We start from the raw sequence: 17793 nt of genomic DNA, 5'->3' as shown, positions 1-17793 counted from the left end.
CGTTGGGCCGCACATGTACGGTCGCGACACGTGAGACGTGCGACCACGTGGCCGCGCGAAAAGGTCTCTTCCTCCCGCCGCCGCCGAGCCGCGTCACTCGGGTTTTCCATCGCTCTCACCCTCCCACTCCAAATCGGCCATCCCCTACGAGTCGACGCCCCTCGGCCCGTTCGCGCGCCGCGCACGACGACGCGACCGACGATCGAACCCACACCGACACCGCACGCCGACAAAGTTTCACGTTGTCCACCGCGTCGAGTTTACCGCGCCGGCATCGCGACACGCGCCCGGTAAAAATCGGCCCGATCTCCGTTGACCGGTGTAACAGCGGTTTTTCTTTTACCATATCATTCGGTTTTTCTCTCGGGACAGAAAATATAAAAATCGCACGACAACGAGAAGTAAACCGTTCCGTTAAGAATACGGTAACAGCAGTCGTGTCGCGTACCTGCACGCGCCGGGACGTAACGCGAAACGAGTACACACTACGTGAACATAGTTTTCCGTCGCGTTCAACTTCTTTTTCGAGTTCCACTCCGGAAATCGGAAACGCACCAAAACGTTAGCGCGGCGCGGTACGATGTTGTTTAGAAGGGAAAGAGTGAGAGAGAGAAAAAACCACTTACCCGCTTTATGTTGCAGATAAGTTTTTGAGTCGCAGAACCGTTTAAAGATGGAAGAAACCAAACAGTTCACGGTGAAACAAAGCCAATCGGGAGACGATTCCGGTTATTCGTGCACGTCGTTACAATCGAAATACAGGTAATTCAAAACTTTATTACACGTGTTCGAAAAAAAAAAAAAAAACGTAACACCGTAATGTAAGAACTGTTATTCTTAGTGCGATAATTATTTATACGCACACGAACAATGTAGTTTAAATATAATATTTATGACCACCGAGAAAAAAAAAAAAATGATATTTTTTGTACATTTATTATATTTTCCTATAAACGATACAAAATCATAATTTTATTTAGTTTTGGACATTTATTTGATAATTTCGTTGACTAAAAAAAATCGATGAGCGGTTTGGAAATGATACCTTGAAGGGTAGAGGTACAAATATACAAGAAAGTGTAAACTAACGCTTTGAATTGTTGTTGATGTTGTTATTTTTACAAAATTGTATGTTGTTTATTTTTTTTTCCATGATATGATGGTTATATTGTCATTGGCATACCATTTATAGATACACTTTGGGTGGGTCTTTTAGTGAATTTCCCGATAGTTGTTTTAATAATTGTTATAAACTGATGAAAAGTTACACAAAAATGACATTTACGGCAAACCGGTTTACGACCAAATTAAATTTTTGTTTTCATCCAAACTTAAAACATAATAATCGTAGAGAATTTAAGTTCATCGATACCTATGTAATCGTTCACTGTAGATAGTATAGTTTTTAAATGAGTGAGATTTTCGTATATAATTGAAAATCGCATGTAGGTGGTTTTGGTATTTTTTGAAAAAAATGTCGACCAAATAACTATTGGTTAGACACAAAAAAAACATTAGCAAATGTTCGCCGATAGAGTTGTCTAGCGGAATCCGTACGATATAGCTATCTGACTAAGATCTAGACTATCTGTCCGGAATGGTCGCCAACATTCGAAATCGGATAGGCACCTGAAGCTTTTTATTGACTTAGCCACATATAAATATTTCCTAGTTGAAGGTTAATATATTTTATTTTGCATTTTTCATTTTAAATTAATATTGTAATCTAAACATATTCTCTATGAATACCAATGTAATTTGTTAATGAAATATACTTATTTTATTAATCATAGTGTAAAATTATGTCACAGCCAAAGTGCATCTAGTGGAGACAGTTGTTTTGACGAAAGAAGATTAACTACATCGGAATCTGCTGAAAAAGGGTAAATAGTTGAATTAATATCCGTTTATATATTTCTGAGATCTCATACGGTAATTTTGAAAATATTAAATTATACTTATCAATTTAAATAGTTTTATGTGTATAATAAATGCTTCTCAATGAAATGTATTGTATTTAATAATATAAAAATAATTTTAGCTTAAGTATTAGTATCAAAGCTCATTAAAAAAAATCAAGGTTTTGATTTATATTTTTTTTTAATACACTTATGTACGTAGTAAGTATGAAACATAATAGTTCGTATTGAGTGACAGTGATAATGGTTTATTTAAATGAAAAAAAAAAAAAATTATGCAGTAACTATTAAAATGAGAACTTTTTATTAATGGTTTTTCTAAATTAGATTCTTATTTCTAGACGCAAGAAAAAACTAAAAAAAAAGACTAATTTGGTTAACGTTTAGAGTTTAAACGCAATTACGGTAAAACCGTAGTATACAAAATGTAATATAATTAAGTCTCATATACAACATCAAGGAAGTTCAAAACAACTTCGTATTACTACTTTAATTTTTCTAGAACATTCAAATAAAAAAAAATACATTTGTAAAAATTTTGGAATCATAAATATAATTATTTTTTAATAATTTGGCTATCGATTTATTTTATTTTTATTTATATTAAACTAACCTTTCATTTAAAATAATATATCTTGCAGGATAATTTATATCAAATATCAATAAAGCTATATTATTATACGATAAACACAAAAAATGTATTTCATATGGAACTATTATCTTACCGTTTTTTCACAAATATATAAGTATATTTTATAAGACACAAATCTAAACATTTTTAGTTACACGTTTTAATATTTAGTAAACTGTCTACTTTAAATACATCTAATGAAACACAAAACCAAACAACATTAAGATATGTGTCTGGTTTGGAAACTACAACTAATCAAGAATCAAATGATGATAATTTAAAATCCGAACAAATGATTTTAACAAAATTTGAACCTCAAAGTGGTCAATTATTTAGCACAGATGGTATGTTATAAATAATTACCTAAGCATTAATAAATAAAAATATTTACTATAATTTGAGATCTGACAGATTTACCGTCAACATCAAAAGTTGAATTTGATAAGCCTAAGCATTTAAAGGAAGACACTAAAAGTAATCGTGAACAGAATAGTACAACTTTTCTTCATTTAGCTAATTTATGTCAATCATATCATGATCATAAAAACCAGAAAACTGAAAATTCAAACGGTAATCATAGATTTACCATTAAAGGTTTGTATTAATAGTATTTTTGATATTTATATACATTTTTTGACGTAGGTGATAGTTATGCACTAGTTAATATTATTTGTAATAATTCTAAATGAAAACTCTTTTTAAAAATATTTTAACTATTTTCAGATACAATTCTGAAAGAAGTAAATAATCAAGAAATGTTATTAAAAGAAATTATCGAGTCAAATGAAGTTCATGACGATTTGTTTGGTGTTATTGTTTCCATGAACGATGGACTTATCATCAACACGTCCAATAGTATTCAAAAAAATATGGGCTACCCAAAAGATATGTATCAAGGACGTTCATTTGTTGATCTTATTCATCCTAATGATCGCATATCATTTATAAGTTATGTGACATCTGTTCTAACAGACCCTTACACGGTTTCCAAACAAGGTATGTTCTAATAAAAGTGTTTAAACTAATGAAATAATATTAATGATATTCAAAATGTATTATTCATTTTTGAAAAAATGATATTTTATTATATTGAATATAATATATTATATACCTACATGTTTTCTTGTATATTATAAATATATACATGTGTACATTATGTTAACTATGTTAAAATAACATGATGCAAGTATTAGACCGTAATTGTATACTTACTACTTATGCACTACATGAATAACAAATGATATTTTTAGGTTTTAAGTAAAAGTAAAAGTATTTAAGGAAAAAGTATTTTAAAAATGGTTGAAGATGGTACGAATTTATTTATGTATAATTTTTTATTTGATCCATTTCACTTTCCTTTTCTCCTACATTCCATGGGATTTGATTAAAACCTTATGTATAATTTAAATGAATAACTTAGTTATTCTTAACTGTTGATAAATATATATTAATATAGATATAAATATGTATTTAATATTAATTATAACACCTAAAAATGTGATTTTTTCATAAAAAAAAACAAAAAATAAAAATTTAGATGGTACATCCTCAGTGACATTTCTGAAATCTAAGAATAATGATGGATTCTACTGTAACATGCAGAGGAATAAAGGTTTAAATTCTGGATATCCAATAACACAAAGAAAAAATCAATATCAAGTCTGTAAACTTACAACGACATTTAAAGATTTGTCATATGTATCTGCATCATCATCACATTTAGTGAATGAAATAAAAATTTCACGATCTCAATTAATTCTCATCGTTAACGCACAGCTTGTTCACTCTGCATACACATGTAATAACATTAAAGAATACAAGTCAAAACAACGATTGTAATTAATTAATTTATTAATTGTGAGTTATTCAAAATTTAGATCCTGAGGAAAGACCAGAAAGCCCTGTCAATTTTATCACTAAACATAATGCATTATTTGAATGGTGCTATGTTGATCATTTAATAATCTCACATTTTGGTTATCTACCACAAAATATTATCGGTAGATCAATATTTAGCTATTTCAAACATGAAGATATAACAATGATTAGAGAAGTTCACGAAAACAGTAAATTTTAAATTGTTATTAGAAAATTTCATTTTTATTTTTATCATTTACTTATTTAATATAATATACGTTAAATTTTTTTAGTGATAAGGGATAAAAGTATTTCATATATAGGAAAACCTTACCGGTTTAAATGTCAAAATGGCGATTTTGCCTTAGTACAGACGGAATGGTCAAATTTTGTTAACCCTTGGTCTGATAGAACAGAGTTTTTCATTGGAAAGCACAAAGTTATCCAGGTTAATAATACAATTTTTAATAAATTATATTAAGATTAATAATTAATTATGTTTAAGGGCCCTATTAATCCTGATGTAACATTTCCTGTCGATGATGTTACACCTGGAGAAAAAATAACTAATGAAAATAAAACTATTAACATATTTGACGATTGTAAAAAAGTACTAAACAAGGTATGAAATATTCAAATATTTAACATTCGACATATTAGAATACTAATATAAATTAATAATAAAATATATTAAGACTTCAGATTAATTTATATTTGGTTTATTTGATTGGAAAGTACAATAAATTATATTATGTATGTTAAATAATAATTACGATAAAATGTATATATTATTAAAGTAAGCTGAGATAATAAGTAGGAAGAAATAAATTAGAAAAAAAATTATTTAAGTTATTTTTACTATAACATCTAAATCTTTACCAAATTACTAAATAAATATTTGAGTCAATTTTATTGAATTTCAGGACGTTTACAGCGAAGAAATATCGTTTGATTTATTAGTTTAAACGAATGCGTAATAAATTAAACATAGGATATACGAAAATAAATATTTTTAACAAAACATTGTCCATATATTAAATGTATATGTTTTTTGAATGTATTATAGAATAATTACGAAGCAAACGAAGCTTCCCACTGGATAAATGAAATGACAAAATTAAATAACAATATAAAGAAGCAAACGTCGAAAAAAAATCAAAAGATGGGATTATGTACGAACTGCTTGGTAAAAAAAATGGACGCATCGATTCAATTTCCTTTTAAAGTCGAAGTTCAACCTAAAACATGTGATAGTTTTTCTGTAGGTTTTTATTTTTTATTTTACAATAGCGAATAGAGAAACTACCAATATTTACTAATGATAAAACGCATTATTAATAGGACCATGGTTCAGTGATGTTAGGTGAAATATCTCCACATCACAACTATGAAAATAAATCTAGCTCAGAAACACCACCGAGTTATACTCAACTTAATTATAACAACAATATCCAAAGGTATTTTCCGTGTATATTTTTGCATACAACTTTTATTTGATTGCTGTTCCTTTCGACCAATACAATAATATGTTAGTAAACATATTTACACAACGATTTCTTCCATTCTGTACTTATAACAAAATAAATTGTTTATCAATGAGTGCAGGTAACTATACACAGATATTCTTCAATCATAATCAGATTTCAGTATTTTCAAAAATATGCCACCGGACATAGGACTGGGTATTCGAATAGTCGAACGAGTCTCTTGGTCGTCGAGCAAATGAATTGCGTCCCGAAACGGCCTGATTATAATACATGAGACTTGTCCCGTCTTAACTCTGTACCTAATAGTTAGAATTAATATGGCGTATTAGGTTTGTACAATAAGTACATTTTTCTCATTAAATCCAACGCATATCAACGTATTTCACGTAAAGTGTTTAAAAAATAACCACTAAACTGTCCTATTATTGCTCAAAGACTGTACAGCACAAAAAAATAGCATTCTGAACATTTGTATAATTATTCGTAATCTACTTTATTGTTGCTATCAGACTGAACATTCTGTTAAAAAACATATAGAATCCCTATGAGTATGGTCGTTGAACGCCTAAAATAATAACTCTAATAAACTTGTTTGTGCTTACACACGTGTACTATTTAAAATGCAGATGCAATTCGTTAACTTAGACGCGACTAGTTTTTTATGAAAAGTCGGCTGATATCTGTTTGTCGAGCCGGCATATTTTATGATCAATTTCCATGTCGTTTAACAAATTTCTAACCTATGATCTTTTCTTTGCAATTATTGGCGTAACTAGACTTCTCGGTGAAAGATTGCTTAATGTTAAATTTAAAAAATGTAATCCCAAACTATGCATTTTTAAATGTATTGAATTCATTCTTAATGGATGCTATTAAACAGTAGTGTCCCGACATTTCCTTGTTCCCTAGTTGCGCCAAGGTTTACAGCTCAAATTTAATTTTGTATTAATTATAAAACCATACACACAATTTACTGGGTATAACTATGTATTGCGTTTAGATTTTTTAATAGCAATCTAAAAACGAATTCAGTTGAAGATTTGACCGATCAAAGTTATCTTAAAGAAGCCTCAAGGGATATCGATACTCTTTTCGACGTGTTAGTAATAAAAAAACCGTTTAAAATAAATATTTAATTAATGATATAAAAATGATTAATATGTCTTGTGGTATAGTGATATGGAGAATAGTCAGTCGGATACATTACTTCAAAATTTAACACCAAGTTCAAATATTTATATCAATAATTTTTCTGTAAGTTATTCAGAACAAAATTCAAGTAAAAGTAGTCAACAACCGCTTACTCAAAAAATATTATTACAGTAAGATATTTCAGATATCTGTTTGAAAAATATTTAATTATATTTACATAGTACGTTGCTTATTTAAAAATTCAATAGTACTAAACTATAACAGTAATCAATGGTAATTGAAGCAAAATTCGATAGAAAAAAAATACTATTGAATTAATTTATGTTATAATTTATAATTGAAACTATTTGATTTTCAGACACAATAAAATAATGGAGGACGATCTTGTCAAACAACACAAAAGTAATACGAAAAAAAATAAATATAGTGGAGTACAAAAACAAAATGTTCCCGAAGAAACTAAAATGATTGTAAATAAGATGTAAAATTATATTCAATTTCCTATACAATTGTAATGTTTTTATTTTTCAGAACAATATTATTCATGGTGTTAAACGTAGCAACTCGAGTGCATACGAAAGTGACACATATAAGCTCACCAAAAAGAAACACCTTAAAAACAGCAATTCTACTGTTGTCACGCAAGCACAAGACAACGCAAACAATATTGTAGCGGCTACGCATACTGTGGCTAGAGCAACGCAGATTTGGCCACCTTCTCAAATTACACGAGATTCTCAGACAACGTTAGTATTTTTGTTTCAATTTGTTTAAATTTGAGTTATGGACATCACGAAACGCTAACAATATTAATATTTGAAATTTCAGGGTTGATTTATCCAGACTAATGCCAGATTTAACAGATCAAGTACATTACTATAGTTCATCCATTGGTAATAATGTTATTTCTACGAAAGTCAATGAGTTTGAAGGTACATATGCTACAAAGAATCCGTGTGAACAAAATCAAGGTACATTATAATAGGGGAATAGTAACTTGTTGATTGGATAATGAAACAATTTGGTCAAATAATCGTACTCACATAACCGTTGGAACAGACGACGGGTCTTACATCCTTGTTACTGTTTACGGGATCCGTAGTTAATGATTTAATAGTATAATAAAAAGTATGCACGAAGATACATGGGTCCTGGCAGTGGCGTAAATTGGATCCAATTTCTGGTGGTGCAGAAGTATTTTCTCAACTTATAATTTCCAACACACCAATTTTCCAATTTTCTAAGTAAAATTCTTCCCAATAAATTATATATTTTCCCATATATTTCTTTAAACAACAAATAAATTTTGAATTATTTTAACATAAGAACCTTTATTATTATAATATTAATAAAAAAAACAATCAAATTTTGTTTTTAGTATGCTCATTTTCTTGGTTCTTGAAAATTTTCAATGATTTTCTGGTGGTGCAAAAACATATGTTTGCTCCACCACATTTTAGATGTGTTCTTGTAAGTGCCACATTTGTACCAACCAGTTTACGTCACTGGGTCCGGGTAAGGTTACAGAAGTCGAATGAAATACAGTAACAGGTGACTTTAGTTCTTGTACGTTTGAAATAATTGTGTAATGGGTTTCGAAAAACGAATTAGAAATAAAATAATTTAATCAAAGTTCAAAACGTAAACATTTATGTATATTATTTTTTTGTTGATTTAATCAACCTTATAACGGACATTTTTATGTAATAATGGGGTAACATTAATTAAATTTAGACTAGAATTTATCGGGTCGATTTTTTTTTTGTCTTAATCCGTTTTCGAAATCAATGGGACATTTATATCCAATGAATAAAAACAATGTACCTACATCAGTCATCTATTACTGTATATCACCCTCAGAACCTATCCGTATTTATTTAATATATTTTTTTACTATCTATGGATTCCGATGCGACAATTTAAGCCAGTGATGTGCCTAAATAGCTATGCTAATATTTATCGACCAAACTGCCTTATTATTGCATACATTTTATTATCATTCGCATAATATTATACCGTCAGTGTAACTATTATTATTTTTAAATTATTATTTTGCCAGTGCAGGGTCAATTAACTATTAATCCATTTTTTTTTATTCTTACTGATATTAATTTTTACCATAAATATGTAGAATTTAATTTAATATTGATCATTTTATTATTTCGTCTATTCTATTATCAACTATTATCAATATTGAAACAAGTGCCATTGGAGGTCATCTGATAAAAATTGTATTATTATTATTATCTATTAAAAGTCATCTGAGCATGCTATACATTATTATTTTTATCAAACAATAGTTACGTTTCTTAATTTTTATAGATTGGTATAAAAATCCTCCGTTTTTACATAATAGATAAACAGTATGTACCAAAAATACTAAGAAAGTTATAACTATATTTGGCTTCTTTACATTCATTATATACAAAGCATTATTATTTATTAGTAAGTGTGTAATGTGTGGTAAATACTTAAATCAAATAGAAAAAATCAGTAATCCATTCTGTAATATTATTATACCAATAAATGATCATTAATTTAAATTATTTTTTTAACTAATGATTAGAATTTTAGTGAAATAAGTTTTTTATGAATTGCAATTATTAGCTTAGTACATAACAGTTAATCAGCGTTTAATTAAAAACAAATTAAAAAATTAATATGTGTATTAATGGGATATTGGTATAGCATAATTATGACAAATGTAATGTAATATATTTATGTGCGATTAACATAAGACTTTAGATGTTTGCATTGTCTTTCTTTTTTTTTTTTAGTTTGATTGATAGTTTTTTTTTTAATATATTTACTATGATAAGTAATTATAATTTTTCATCATATAAAATATGTGATTTACAGATCCGATAACAAACCTGTTTCAATCGTTATCTATACCATTGTATGCAACAGTGCCTATGATAAACCATATTCCTCAAAATTCCCAAATCTTACAACCATATTTTTACTATCAAAACCAGGTTTGAATTTATTTAATAATGTACAGTGAAATTTATTAAATGCATACAGTATACGAATGAAAACCACGAATAAATATGATAATTTTCAGTTACTTTTACAACAACCAACCCAGAGTATTCAATTTGAACAAACGGTTAATCCACAGAGCGAACTTCAAGTTCCTGCTGCACCAAATGTACATTCAGTATTCTACCAGGTAATATTTAACAAAGTCATGAAAACGTTATAGATAAAACTTAATATTATTATTTATTAGAAATATTTTATCAATAATAGGTAATTGTTCTTACATGCAATCAGGATAAATACTAACTTTTCGTTGCGAGGGAGAAATTAAGGAATTATGAGAATATGGGGACCGGGGCATTTTAGAATCGGCACTAGATACAATTATGTATCCTATGTAAAACAGAAAACATATAAATTGTAATAACCCAAAAATACAAAAAATAAAATAGGAGAAGTAAGAATGAGATGTAAGATGGGGGAGATGGTATATATGTGAGGCGGTGAGGTATTAATGTATTAAAGGGTTGTTACCTTCCTCCTTGTTTAAGGAAGGGCTTTCAAGGTTGAGAAGGTTCGAGAGCCGATCAGCTCAATTGTACAGTCTGCCAAGCTAAATAAAGCAGCACTTACTTATTTTGCCGTAGACCTTCAGATGTCGATGTGAGGTTGAAAGAAAAAGGACAAATGCAGAATTTAATTGCACTGGATCCGGATACTCTTCAATACTCATACGAAAAACACAAGTCGAACGGATTAAAATTATAAGTCAAAATAAATCGCACATATAAACTCTTCGTTGATCTTACAATCGGTGCGCATGCACTGACGACCTATGATCAAGAGCTCCGTGAAGGGTGGTGTGTGTTCCTGTTATATAGGGACACGCGGCGGCATGGATCTTGGGTGGTTCTTTGAATGTAGGGATGTCAATAGTATTTATTGTTCGATCCGTGTTGTTCGTGCGGGTATCGAAGATACCGTTATTTATTTATTTGAAATGGTTTTAAAAATCACGTACATATAAATAGTATACATAATAAAATATTTGTGCCGTCTTTACAACCGAATGATGCACTTCATTACAAAATTAATATAAAAAATGTATATATTTTTAATTATATATTTATGTATAAAAACATATAAATCATAAAATATTTTCATTTACTAAAATAAAACTAGAAATTTTGCAGAAATTTTATTTATATTCCTTTTAATGTAATTTTTTTGTTATTAAACTCACATTAGTATTGTGATATAAATATATAATATACTTAAAGAAACTAAATTTAGGTAAATTACTCTTTTAAAATCCAATATTATCTATTTAATTATAAAATTGTTTATGATTTGATGATTTAATGATGTTATTTTTGTTTTTTTTACAACTATGGCGATGATTAAAAAGAAAACGACAGAGTCACAAGCTTTCCAAGTAAATCAAGAAGAAATCATAACAAGTTCGGATTCAGAATTTAAAAGAGAATTTGGCAGTTTCAAATCTAGGTTATTTTGTACATTACTATTACCAAACATAAGTATAAGTGATTATAATTTGTTTTTTTTCATTTACAGTAATGGACGGTTGTACTCGTATGAAGACAGTAGTTTTTATTCTTTAAGTTTGCGCGACAAAACCGATAGTAGTGATCGTGAAGTTAGTATAAAACGATGTACTTTTATTTTCATTTAATTATGTTATTATCGAGATAATCTATTATTTTGTTTCAAATAACATAATCAATTAGTAATGCATTCACAGTATGTTTTTAATGAATTCAATACAGTAGATTTTAGCAATTTATTATTTTGGTACGTAATAATTTTCAGTTGATAAAACTAATGAATTTATACGAATTATATTTTAAAAGTTATATCGACAATATTTTTAAACTTAAACAATGAATAAATAATTACACGTATCTCAGTATAAATATAATTAAAAATTTAAACACTTTTAGGATTGGCCATCTGAATTTAATAAAAGCAAATTTACCGATCAGTTTATTAAAAGGGTAAGTGCGTTTTGCGTAAAATTATTTTGAATTCGCGTAATATTCATATTTATTGTAGCAACCATTCTGGATGGAAAACATTGAATCAAACCCAGATTTAATATTCCGGTATCAAATAGAACTAGAAGATGTAAACAAAATATTGCAAAGAGACATGGAAGCGTTAAAAACATTCACTCAAGTGAGTTAAAAGTTAATATTATGAATAGTAGACAGGGCTCGCATCTTCTACAAAACATATTATTGTTACCGAATGGCCATTTAAAATATATCAACATTTGTATTGAACTTGTGACTTTAGCCTTCATTAGTGAAAGAGCAGTTTAGACAATTATGCGCTGAAATGGATGACTATGATGATTCTAAAATTAATTTTGAAGATGGTTCAACATTAAGCAGCGAAGACGACGAATGGGTCAATCAGTTGGAGCATCGAGTACGTACCCCTGCTCTATCTGGCTGAACTGAAAATGCGTATTCATTTAGTTTTTAAAAGTATTTTATATTGTAGATTTAGTCGAAAATTATGACACTTCTACGATAAATTTTACGTAAAAACATTAAATATACGGTGGATATCGATTTCCTACACGCACACCGTAATTATAAATAACTAAATATTATTTAAATAGTGGTTTTCAAACTGAGTTCCGTGAAAATTTCGTCAGAAAATTAGTTCATTATTAAATTCGATGATTTTTCATATAAATTATCATTATTTTAGTGTTTTTGATTTCTAGTGGTACTTAAAGTAGGGTTACTATAATTTATTTGGCAAAAACCGTGACTAATTTAAAAAATAAATTTCTTACTGACATTACAATTATTACAAAAATATATTTATTTATTAATTATTTAATCTTATGACATACCGCAGCATACCACACTAACCTAACCTAACTAACCTAACCACGGGATAGAAAGTCTGAAATTAACGCTGACCTCAGTATGAATACTCTACGCTACAGTACTACACTGTAGTGATTGATTGCTGTAACTGACAAAATATGAAATAATGGTTGATTCGTTTAGCGATAACTACAACTATCGCGAGGGAACGGAAACACGTAGAAAATATATGACAAAAATATTCGTCATTTAGTCGGGGAAAGTAATTTAAAATAGATTACGTTAGTCAATTATTCAACATTGTACTATATCATGACAATGATATTATGGGTTTTCAATCTAGCGTTTGATAAGATACAAACATACATTTCTGAAGTCTCGTTTTGGGACAATTAGCTGTCCTGAAACATATCATCGTGACACCGGGATGCCATACGCAAAATCTGTACTGTCCCGGATTAACTGGGACGTATGGCAACCCTCAATTAAAGCGTTTTATAATAGCTACCTATAACGGTTACAAAATTGAAAAAAAGTTTGACAGCCGCTTGTGTAAAAATGTAACCAGAAGATTGATAAATGACTTAAAAGTAGTGACTGGCGATAAAGTTATTATACAGCAATGTAATTTTTTAATAACTATTTATGGAAAATAATTAAAGCCTCGTTTTAACATTAATATTTAATTCTTATTTAAAAAATATTTTACTAACCTATTAAACCCCTTGAACGTTTTTACCTACGTTTATTTTAACATGCAAAATCATCCGTGAGAGTGGAGCACGTTGGTTCGGTACTTTGTAAATTAAGAGAGTTTTTTATGTCAGTTGTAAAAATTAACAGCTAGTGGTGACTACAATGCATAATTATTCACAGAAATTATGTTACGTATAAAAAAATAGATATAAATAATATGTTACCAGCAATAATTGTAAATGATTTTCAAAATATATTAGAAAACTAATATATAAAGACCGATTTTGCAGGAACGACCGTGATTTATAAGAAAAATACTCCATTGTCATCATCGTCAACAGACTCGCCTCATGAAATGTAAGAAACTAGATGCATTTAATTTTATAAAATTTAAAATCTCTATGATTTAAAAAAATTGATATTCATAAAAAATAGTAAATAAGTGACTTATAAATGTTGTAAATTTTAATTTTAACTAATTTTACTACAGAAATTAAACTATAGTGAAGTACCGATATTTTAATTTATTATATTTAAATATTATTACAAAAATATTTTAGTATTGAATGTCTACCCATATAGAAAATATTGTTAACAATTATTACTAAATATCAATTTGATTGATAACATTTTAGAAAACAAAGAAAAAAAAGATTGATTTCTCCAGTATGGCCATGATTTACAATGATATTGTCCTCATCAACAGACTTACTACGTCAACATTTAAGACAATAAACAATTAATTTTTGAAAATATAAAAATTATTATAACTATTAATAATAAATTTATTAACATTTAAACAATTTAAAATGTATACCTTTAAAAATATTGTATATTATCATATATTTTATCATACTCCTTCGTTGGACTGTGAGAGAAAATTAATTTTTAGATATCATTTAGTTAATTTTATTTTAAATATTTATAAATTAACATCACAAAATATCAGCTTTAAATTATTTTTGATATTTAATATATTTCATAACAAATATATAATAATCTATTCTTAATTGTATGTTGTATTAACATTTAAAAAATTATGAATTGTAATTATTACTAGTGAAATTAAAACTAATTGCTGTAATAGGACTCCTTATAGTTCTTAAATTTATAAATTATAGATGTCCTGTAAATAGTTATTTACCATATTACCAACTTAATATTGTGATTCGGAGTACAAGTATACATCATTTTTGTAATTTGTAAATAAGGCTAATTATATTTAATGTATTCATTATGGAAAAAATGTAAGTTAGTTAAGAGATAAAGATTTGTATTCGAAAAAAAAAAAAAAAATATATATATACATATTATATAGCGACAAAATTATTAATGACATTTTATAGTTTATTCGAATATTATTATTAATATTATTCATTTTTTTAACGCAATAAATGCGTGCGGTCGCTGTTCGAAATGGAGTGATTATTTTGTTCGGCGAGTGGCACGTTCTCGAAAACGTTGTTTACATATTGTTACGCGATTATTGCCGTCAGCGCCATCGTGTGGTCGTATCTCGCGGCCGCATCGAACGTACACGATTCAGTGCACAGAGCGCGCTGCCGTATTACGCGAGACGCGGCACCAAGAGGGACAAGGGGATGTTCTAGCCCTCGAAAAACGGTTCAGCCCCCCCCCCCCCCGTCACTTCGAAATATGTACGATGTAATAAATTCGTAAAACATCGGTTTTGAAAGAGCTACATGAAACATACTCTTTACGTCGAAGGCATTCCGCCGCGAGGTTCATTTTCAATCAACTCTCCGCCTCCCGGAAACGCCTCGGACCGCATGAAAACCTGGGTTCTTAATGGCATTCCATCTCCGCGGGCCGTTCGAAGCTTTCTAAAATCTGCCGTCGAACCGCGTCCAAGTTCCGTAAGAAATCGTCGCTGAAAACCGTTGTTACTCGTTTTCGGAAGGAAGAAAAAAAAAAAAAAAAAAAAAAATGAACGGGTTTACGAAGGCAACAGGTGAGGGCACCGAAGAGTCAAAGTTCGTGTTGAAGGCATACGCGGTGTACGTCTACGGAACCAATCGAACGAAAAGCCTTTAGCGTTGCCGGACAACAAGCTGCTATAGGTTTCATTGCTTTTTCGCCTCTCGCACAAGGATAAACGATACGTTCGCGTCCCGGCAACGACTCGCCGGTGGGCGGGTGAGACGTTAGGACGCGCGTGGGAGGAGGGCGCGCGCGACGATTCGCGATCAAAATGACAACCACAATTGTTCTCGCGATGGTTACCGATCATCTAACCCGCGCTGATTACCCCGAACGCGTTTCGTGCACGCGCGTCGTTCGCTCCGGCGGAGTTTCGTTTCCCGTCGACCGCGGCATCGCATCAGCATCGGCTCACGCGCGCCCACCCGTAGCGTGCCGCGTCGATCGTCAATCACTGCGCGCACCGTTCGTAGCCCGAAGTCACGTGCGCCTCCGTGCGCGGCAATCCTTTACCCGAACACCCGGCCGCGACACCTGCTGCACGGCACGCGGTGCACCGGCACCGACGTTCGCAGCATAGCCCAGCGAAACCGTTAAAAATCGATTTTCGATATCCGGATCCGAAACGATCGCCTTTGAAAATCGAACCGTCAAGAAAAAAAAAATAAAAAAAATTGTATTCGTTTTTCTATACAACGTTGAATAAATCGATCTTAACGTTCCCGCGGTCATTAAAATCGATACGTATTTTCAAGACGATGCACATTGTTTCACGTGACCAATTCATAGTTCGGCCGTTGTACCTCGATATCGACGCATGAACACCAAACACGATGTACCCTCCGGTAACCGGCTGTCGCGGGGCCAATAATATATTTTATTTTATGGAAATCGACTGTAAATCAAAACCGTTACGAAGTTTTTTTTCGTGTATCAACACCCCTCGTAAATATGATTTTGCGAAACGGAAATCGAAATAATTTTCAAACTGATTTTTAAAACCGAAGTACGGTTGAACACTCATACGATTCCGGATCTTTTAATCCCATCACGCGACCAGCGCAATACACAAATCATCTGTGTAAGACTTTGTTACACGCGAACAACTAGACACGAGCGTTCGTCAATCACGGGACGATGAGATTTCGGGGACTCGCCGAGGCCAGGGTAGTATACCTGCATGATATACCATCACGCTTCGCGCCGAGGGCGCGTTGTTGTCGCGCAGCGCGTGATTTCGACGCCAACGGAAGAGCTGTGCCGCGGGGAAAACGAACGCGCCGAGATTAAAAATTAAATATTAAAAAACAGTCGTCGAGCGCGCGTGCGATAAATAACCGGGTGCGTGTACAGCAGTAAGCTTACGATTGAAGATCGGTATTAAATGCACGTTGCAGTCAACGAGTGTCCGTAAACCATCGGTTAAACAGCGTAAGTTTATATAACGCATACTTTTACATATACCGACGTCGGTGCTGACATGCTCTCTCACATTTCCGCGTTCGGTAAAAACTAATTTATAAAAAAAAAAAAAATGAAAGAAATGATTACGTTTGTATATAAACTATTACAAGTTTCGAAGAATATTTGTTTTCACCTACGATAGATCCCGTACGAGAATCGTAGTGAAGACGAGCGGCTCTGACCAGTGGCGTATCCAGGATTCATTTAACGGGGGTGTCTTAAAATCTAATAGACTTATGGTAAGTAGGAGGCTCTGCCCCCCTCCTATATTACATAAATAAATACCGTGTATTTATATAAATTATTATACTAATGAAAATGATTATATTAAAACATGTATGTGAAATCGACAAGTTGACAAGTTGTATACAACGTTTATTCGAGTTGTACTGTAAGTAAGTTTGTTATTTAATGAAATACCATAGAATATGGTCGATGGGGGGTGTTCTAACACCAATATCCCCCCCCCCCCACCCAAATACGACCCTGGCTCTGACAGTTTTAGCTTGATTGTCTATTTCATCTATTTTTGTTGAAAAAAGGTGCGGACCGGGACAACCGCATGTAAAACTTACGCTGTCATCATACGAGTGTGACGATTACACATGATTTATCGCCATCAAATCATCGAGGAAAGTATACAGTACAAATTTTACCGTCGGCAAATTGGATGGTAATTCTTACGCGATCAAAGCTGCACAATATGTAAAACTATTTTTTTTCAGATCTTATAACATCGTGACACGTACTGCTCATGGTGTTTACCGAATAGTTTCACGCGGAAATAATTAATTAAT

The 17793-nt window shown here is 30.9% G+C and overlaps 1 protein-coding gene across 3 annotated transcripts; it reads left to right on the top strand.

Moving 5' to 3' along the window:
* Positions 1-207: 207 nt before the first annotated feature.
* LOC112688123 (period circadian protein) lies at positions 208-13948 on the top strand. Of its 3 annotated transcripts, none has more exons than XM_025561163.1 (25): positions 208-575; positions 643-762; positions 1812-1883; positions 2722-2894; positions 2953-3144; positions 3274-3546; positions 4088-4348; positions 4428-4616; positions 4701-4855; positions 4913-5029; positions 5474-5668; positions 5749-5864; positions 6895-6993; positions 7070-7216; positions 7405-7516; positions 7578-7792; positions 7875-8017; positions 9906-10024; positions 10114-10221; positions 11440-11537; positions 11607-11688; positions 11993-12046; positions 12105-12227; positions 12348-12482; positions 13882-13948. In XM_025561163.1, the coding sequence occupies exons 2-25, from the start codon at positions 674-676 to the stop codon at positions 13891-13893; spliced, it is 3279 nt and encodes a 1092-aa protein (XP_025416948.1). In that variant the 5' UTR covers positions 208-575; positions 643-673; the 3' UTR covers positions 13894-13948. The 3 variants fall into 3 exon arrangements, with proteins under 3 accessions (XP_025416948.1, XP_025416947.1, XP_025416946.1); XM_025561162.1 differs by having other exon boundaries at positions 1794-1883; positions 2962-3144; XM_025561161.1 differs by having other exon boundaries at positions 1794-1883.
* Positions 13949-17793: the final 3845 nt, after the last annotated feature.

The sequence above is a fragment of the Sipha flava genome, unplaced genomic scaffold (genome assembly GCF_003268045.1).
Source record: "Sipha flava isolate LNK unplaced genomic scaffold, YSA_version1 37_pilon_pilon, whole genome shotgun sequence".
Lineage (NCBI taxonomy): Eukaryota > Metazoa > Arthropoda > Insecta > Hemiptera > Aphididae > Sipha > Sipha flava.
Note: the sequence above shows the minus strand (reverse complement) of the source record. Positions and strands in the feature narration are given on the sequence as shown.

Bases quoted from the DNA above. Each gene is read 5' to 3' on its own strand.
- LOC112688123 (XM_025561161.1), top strand. From the start codon at position 674: ATGGAAGAAACCAAACAGTTCACGGTGAAACAAAGCCAATCGGGAGAC. The intron at 5,669-5,748 runs GTAGGTTTTTAT...CATTATTAATAG, and splicing joins AAACATGTGATAGTTTTTCT to GACCATGGTTCAGTGATGTT. The intron at 12,047-12,104 runs GTAAGTGCGTTT...TATTTATTGTAG, and splicing joins CCGATCAGTTTATTAAAAGG to CAACCATTCTGGATGGAAAA.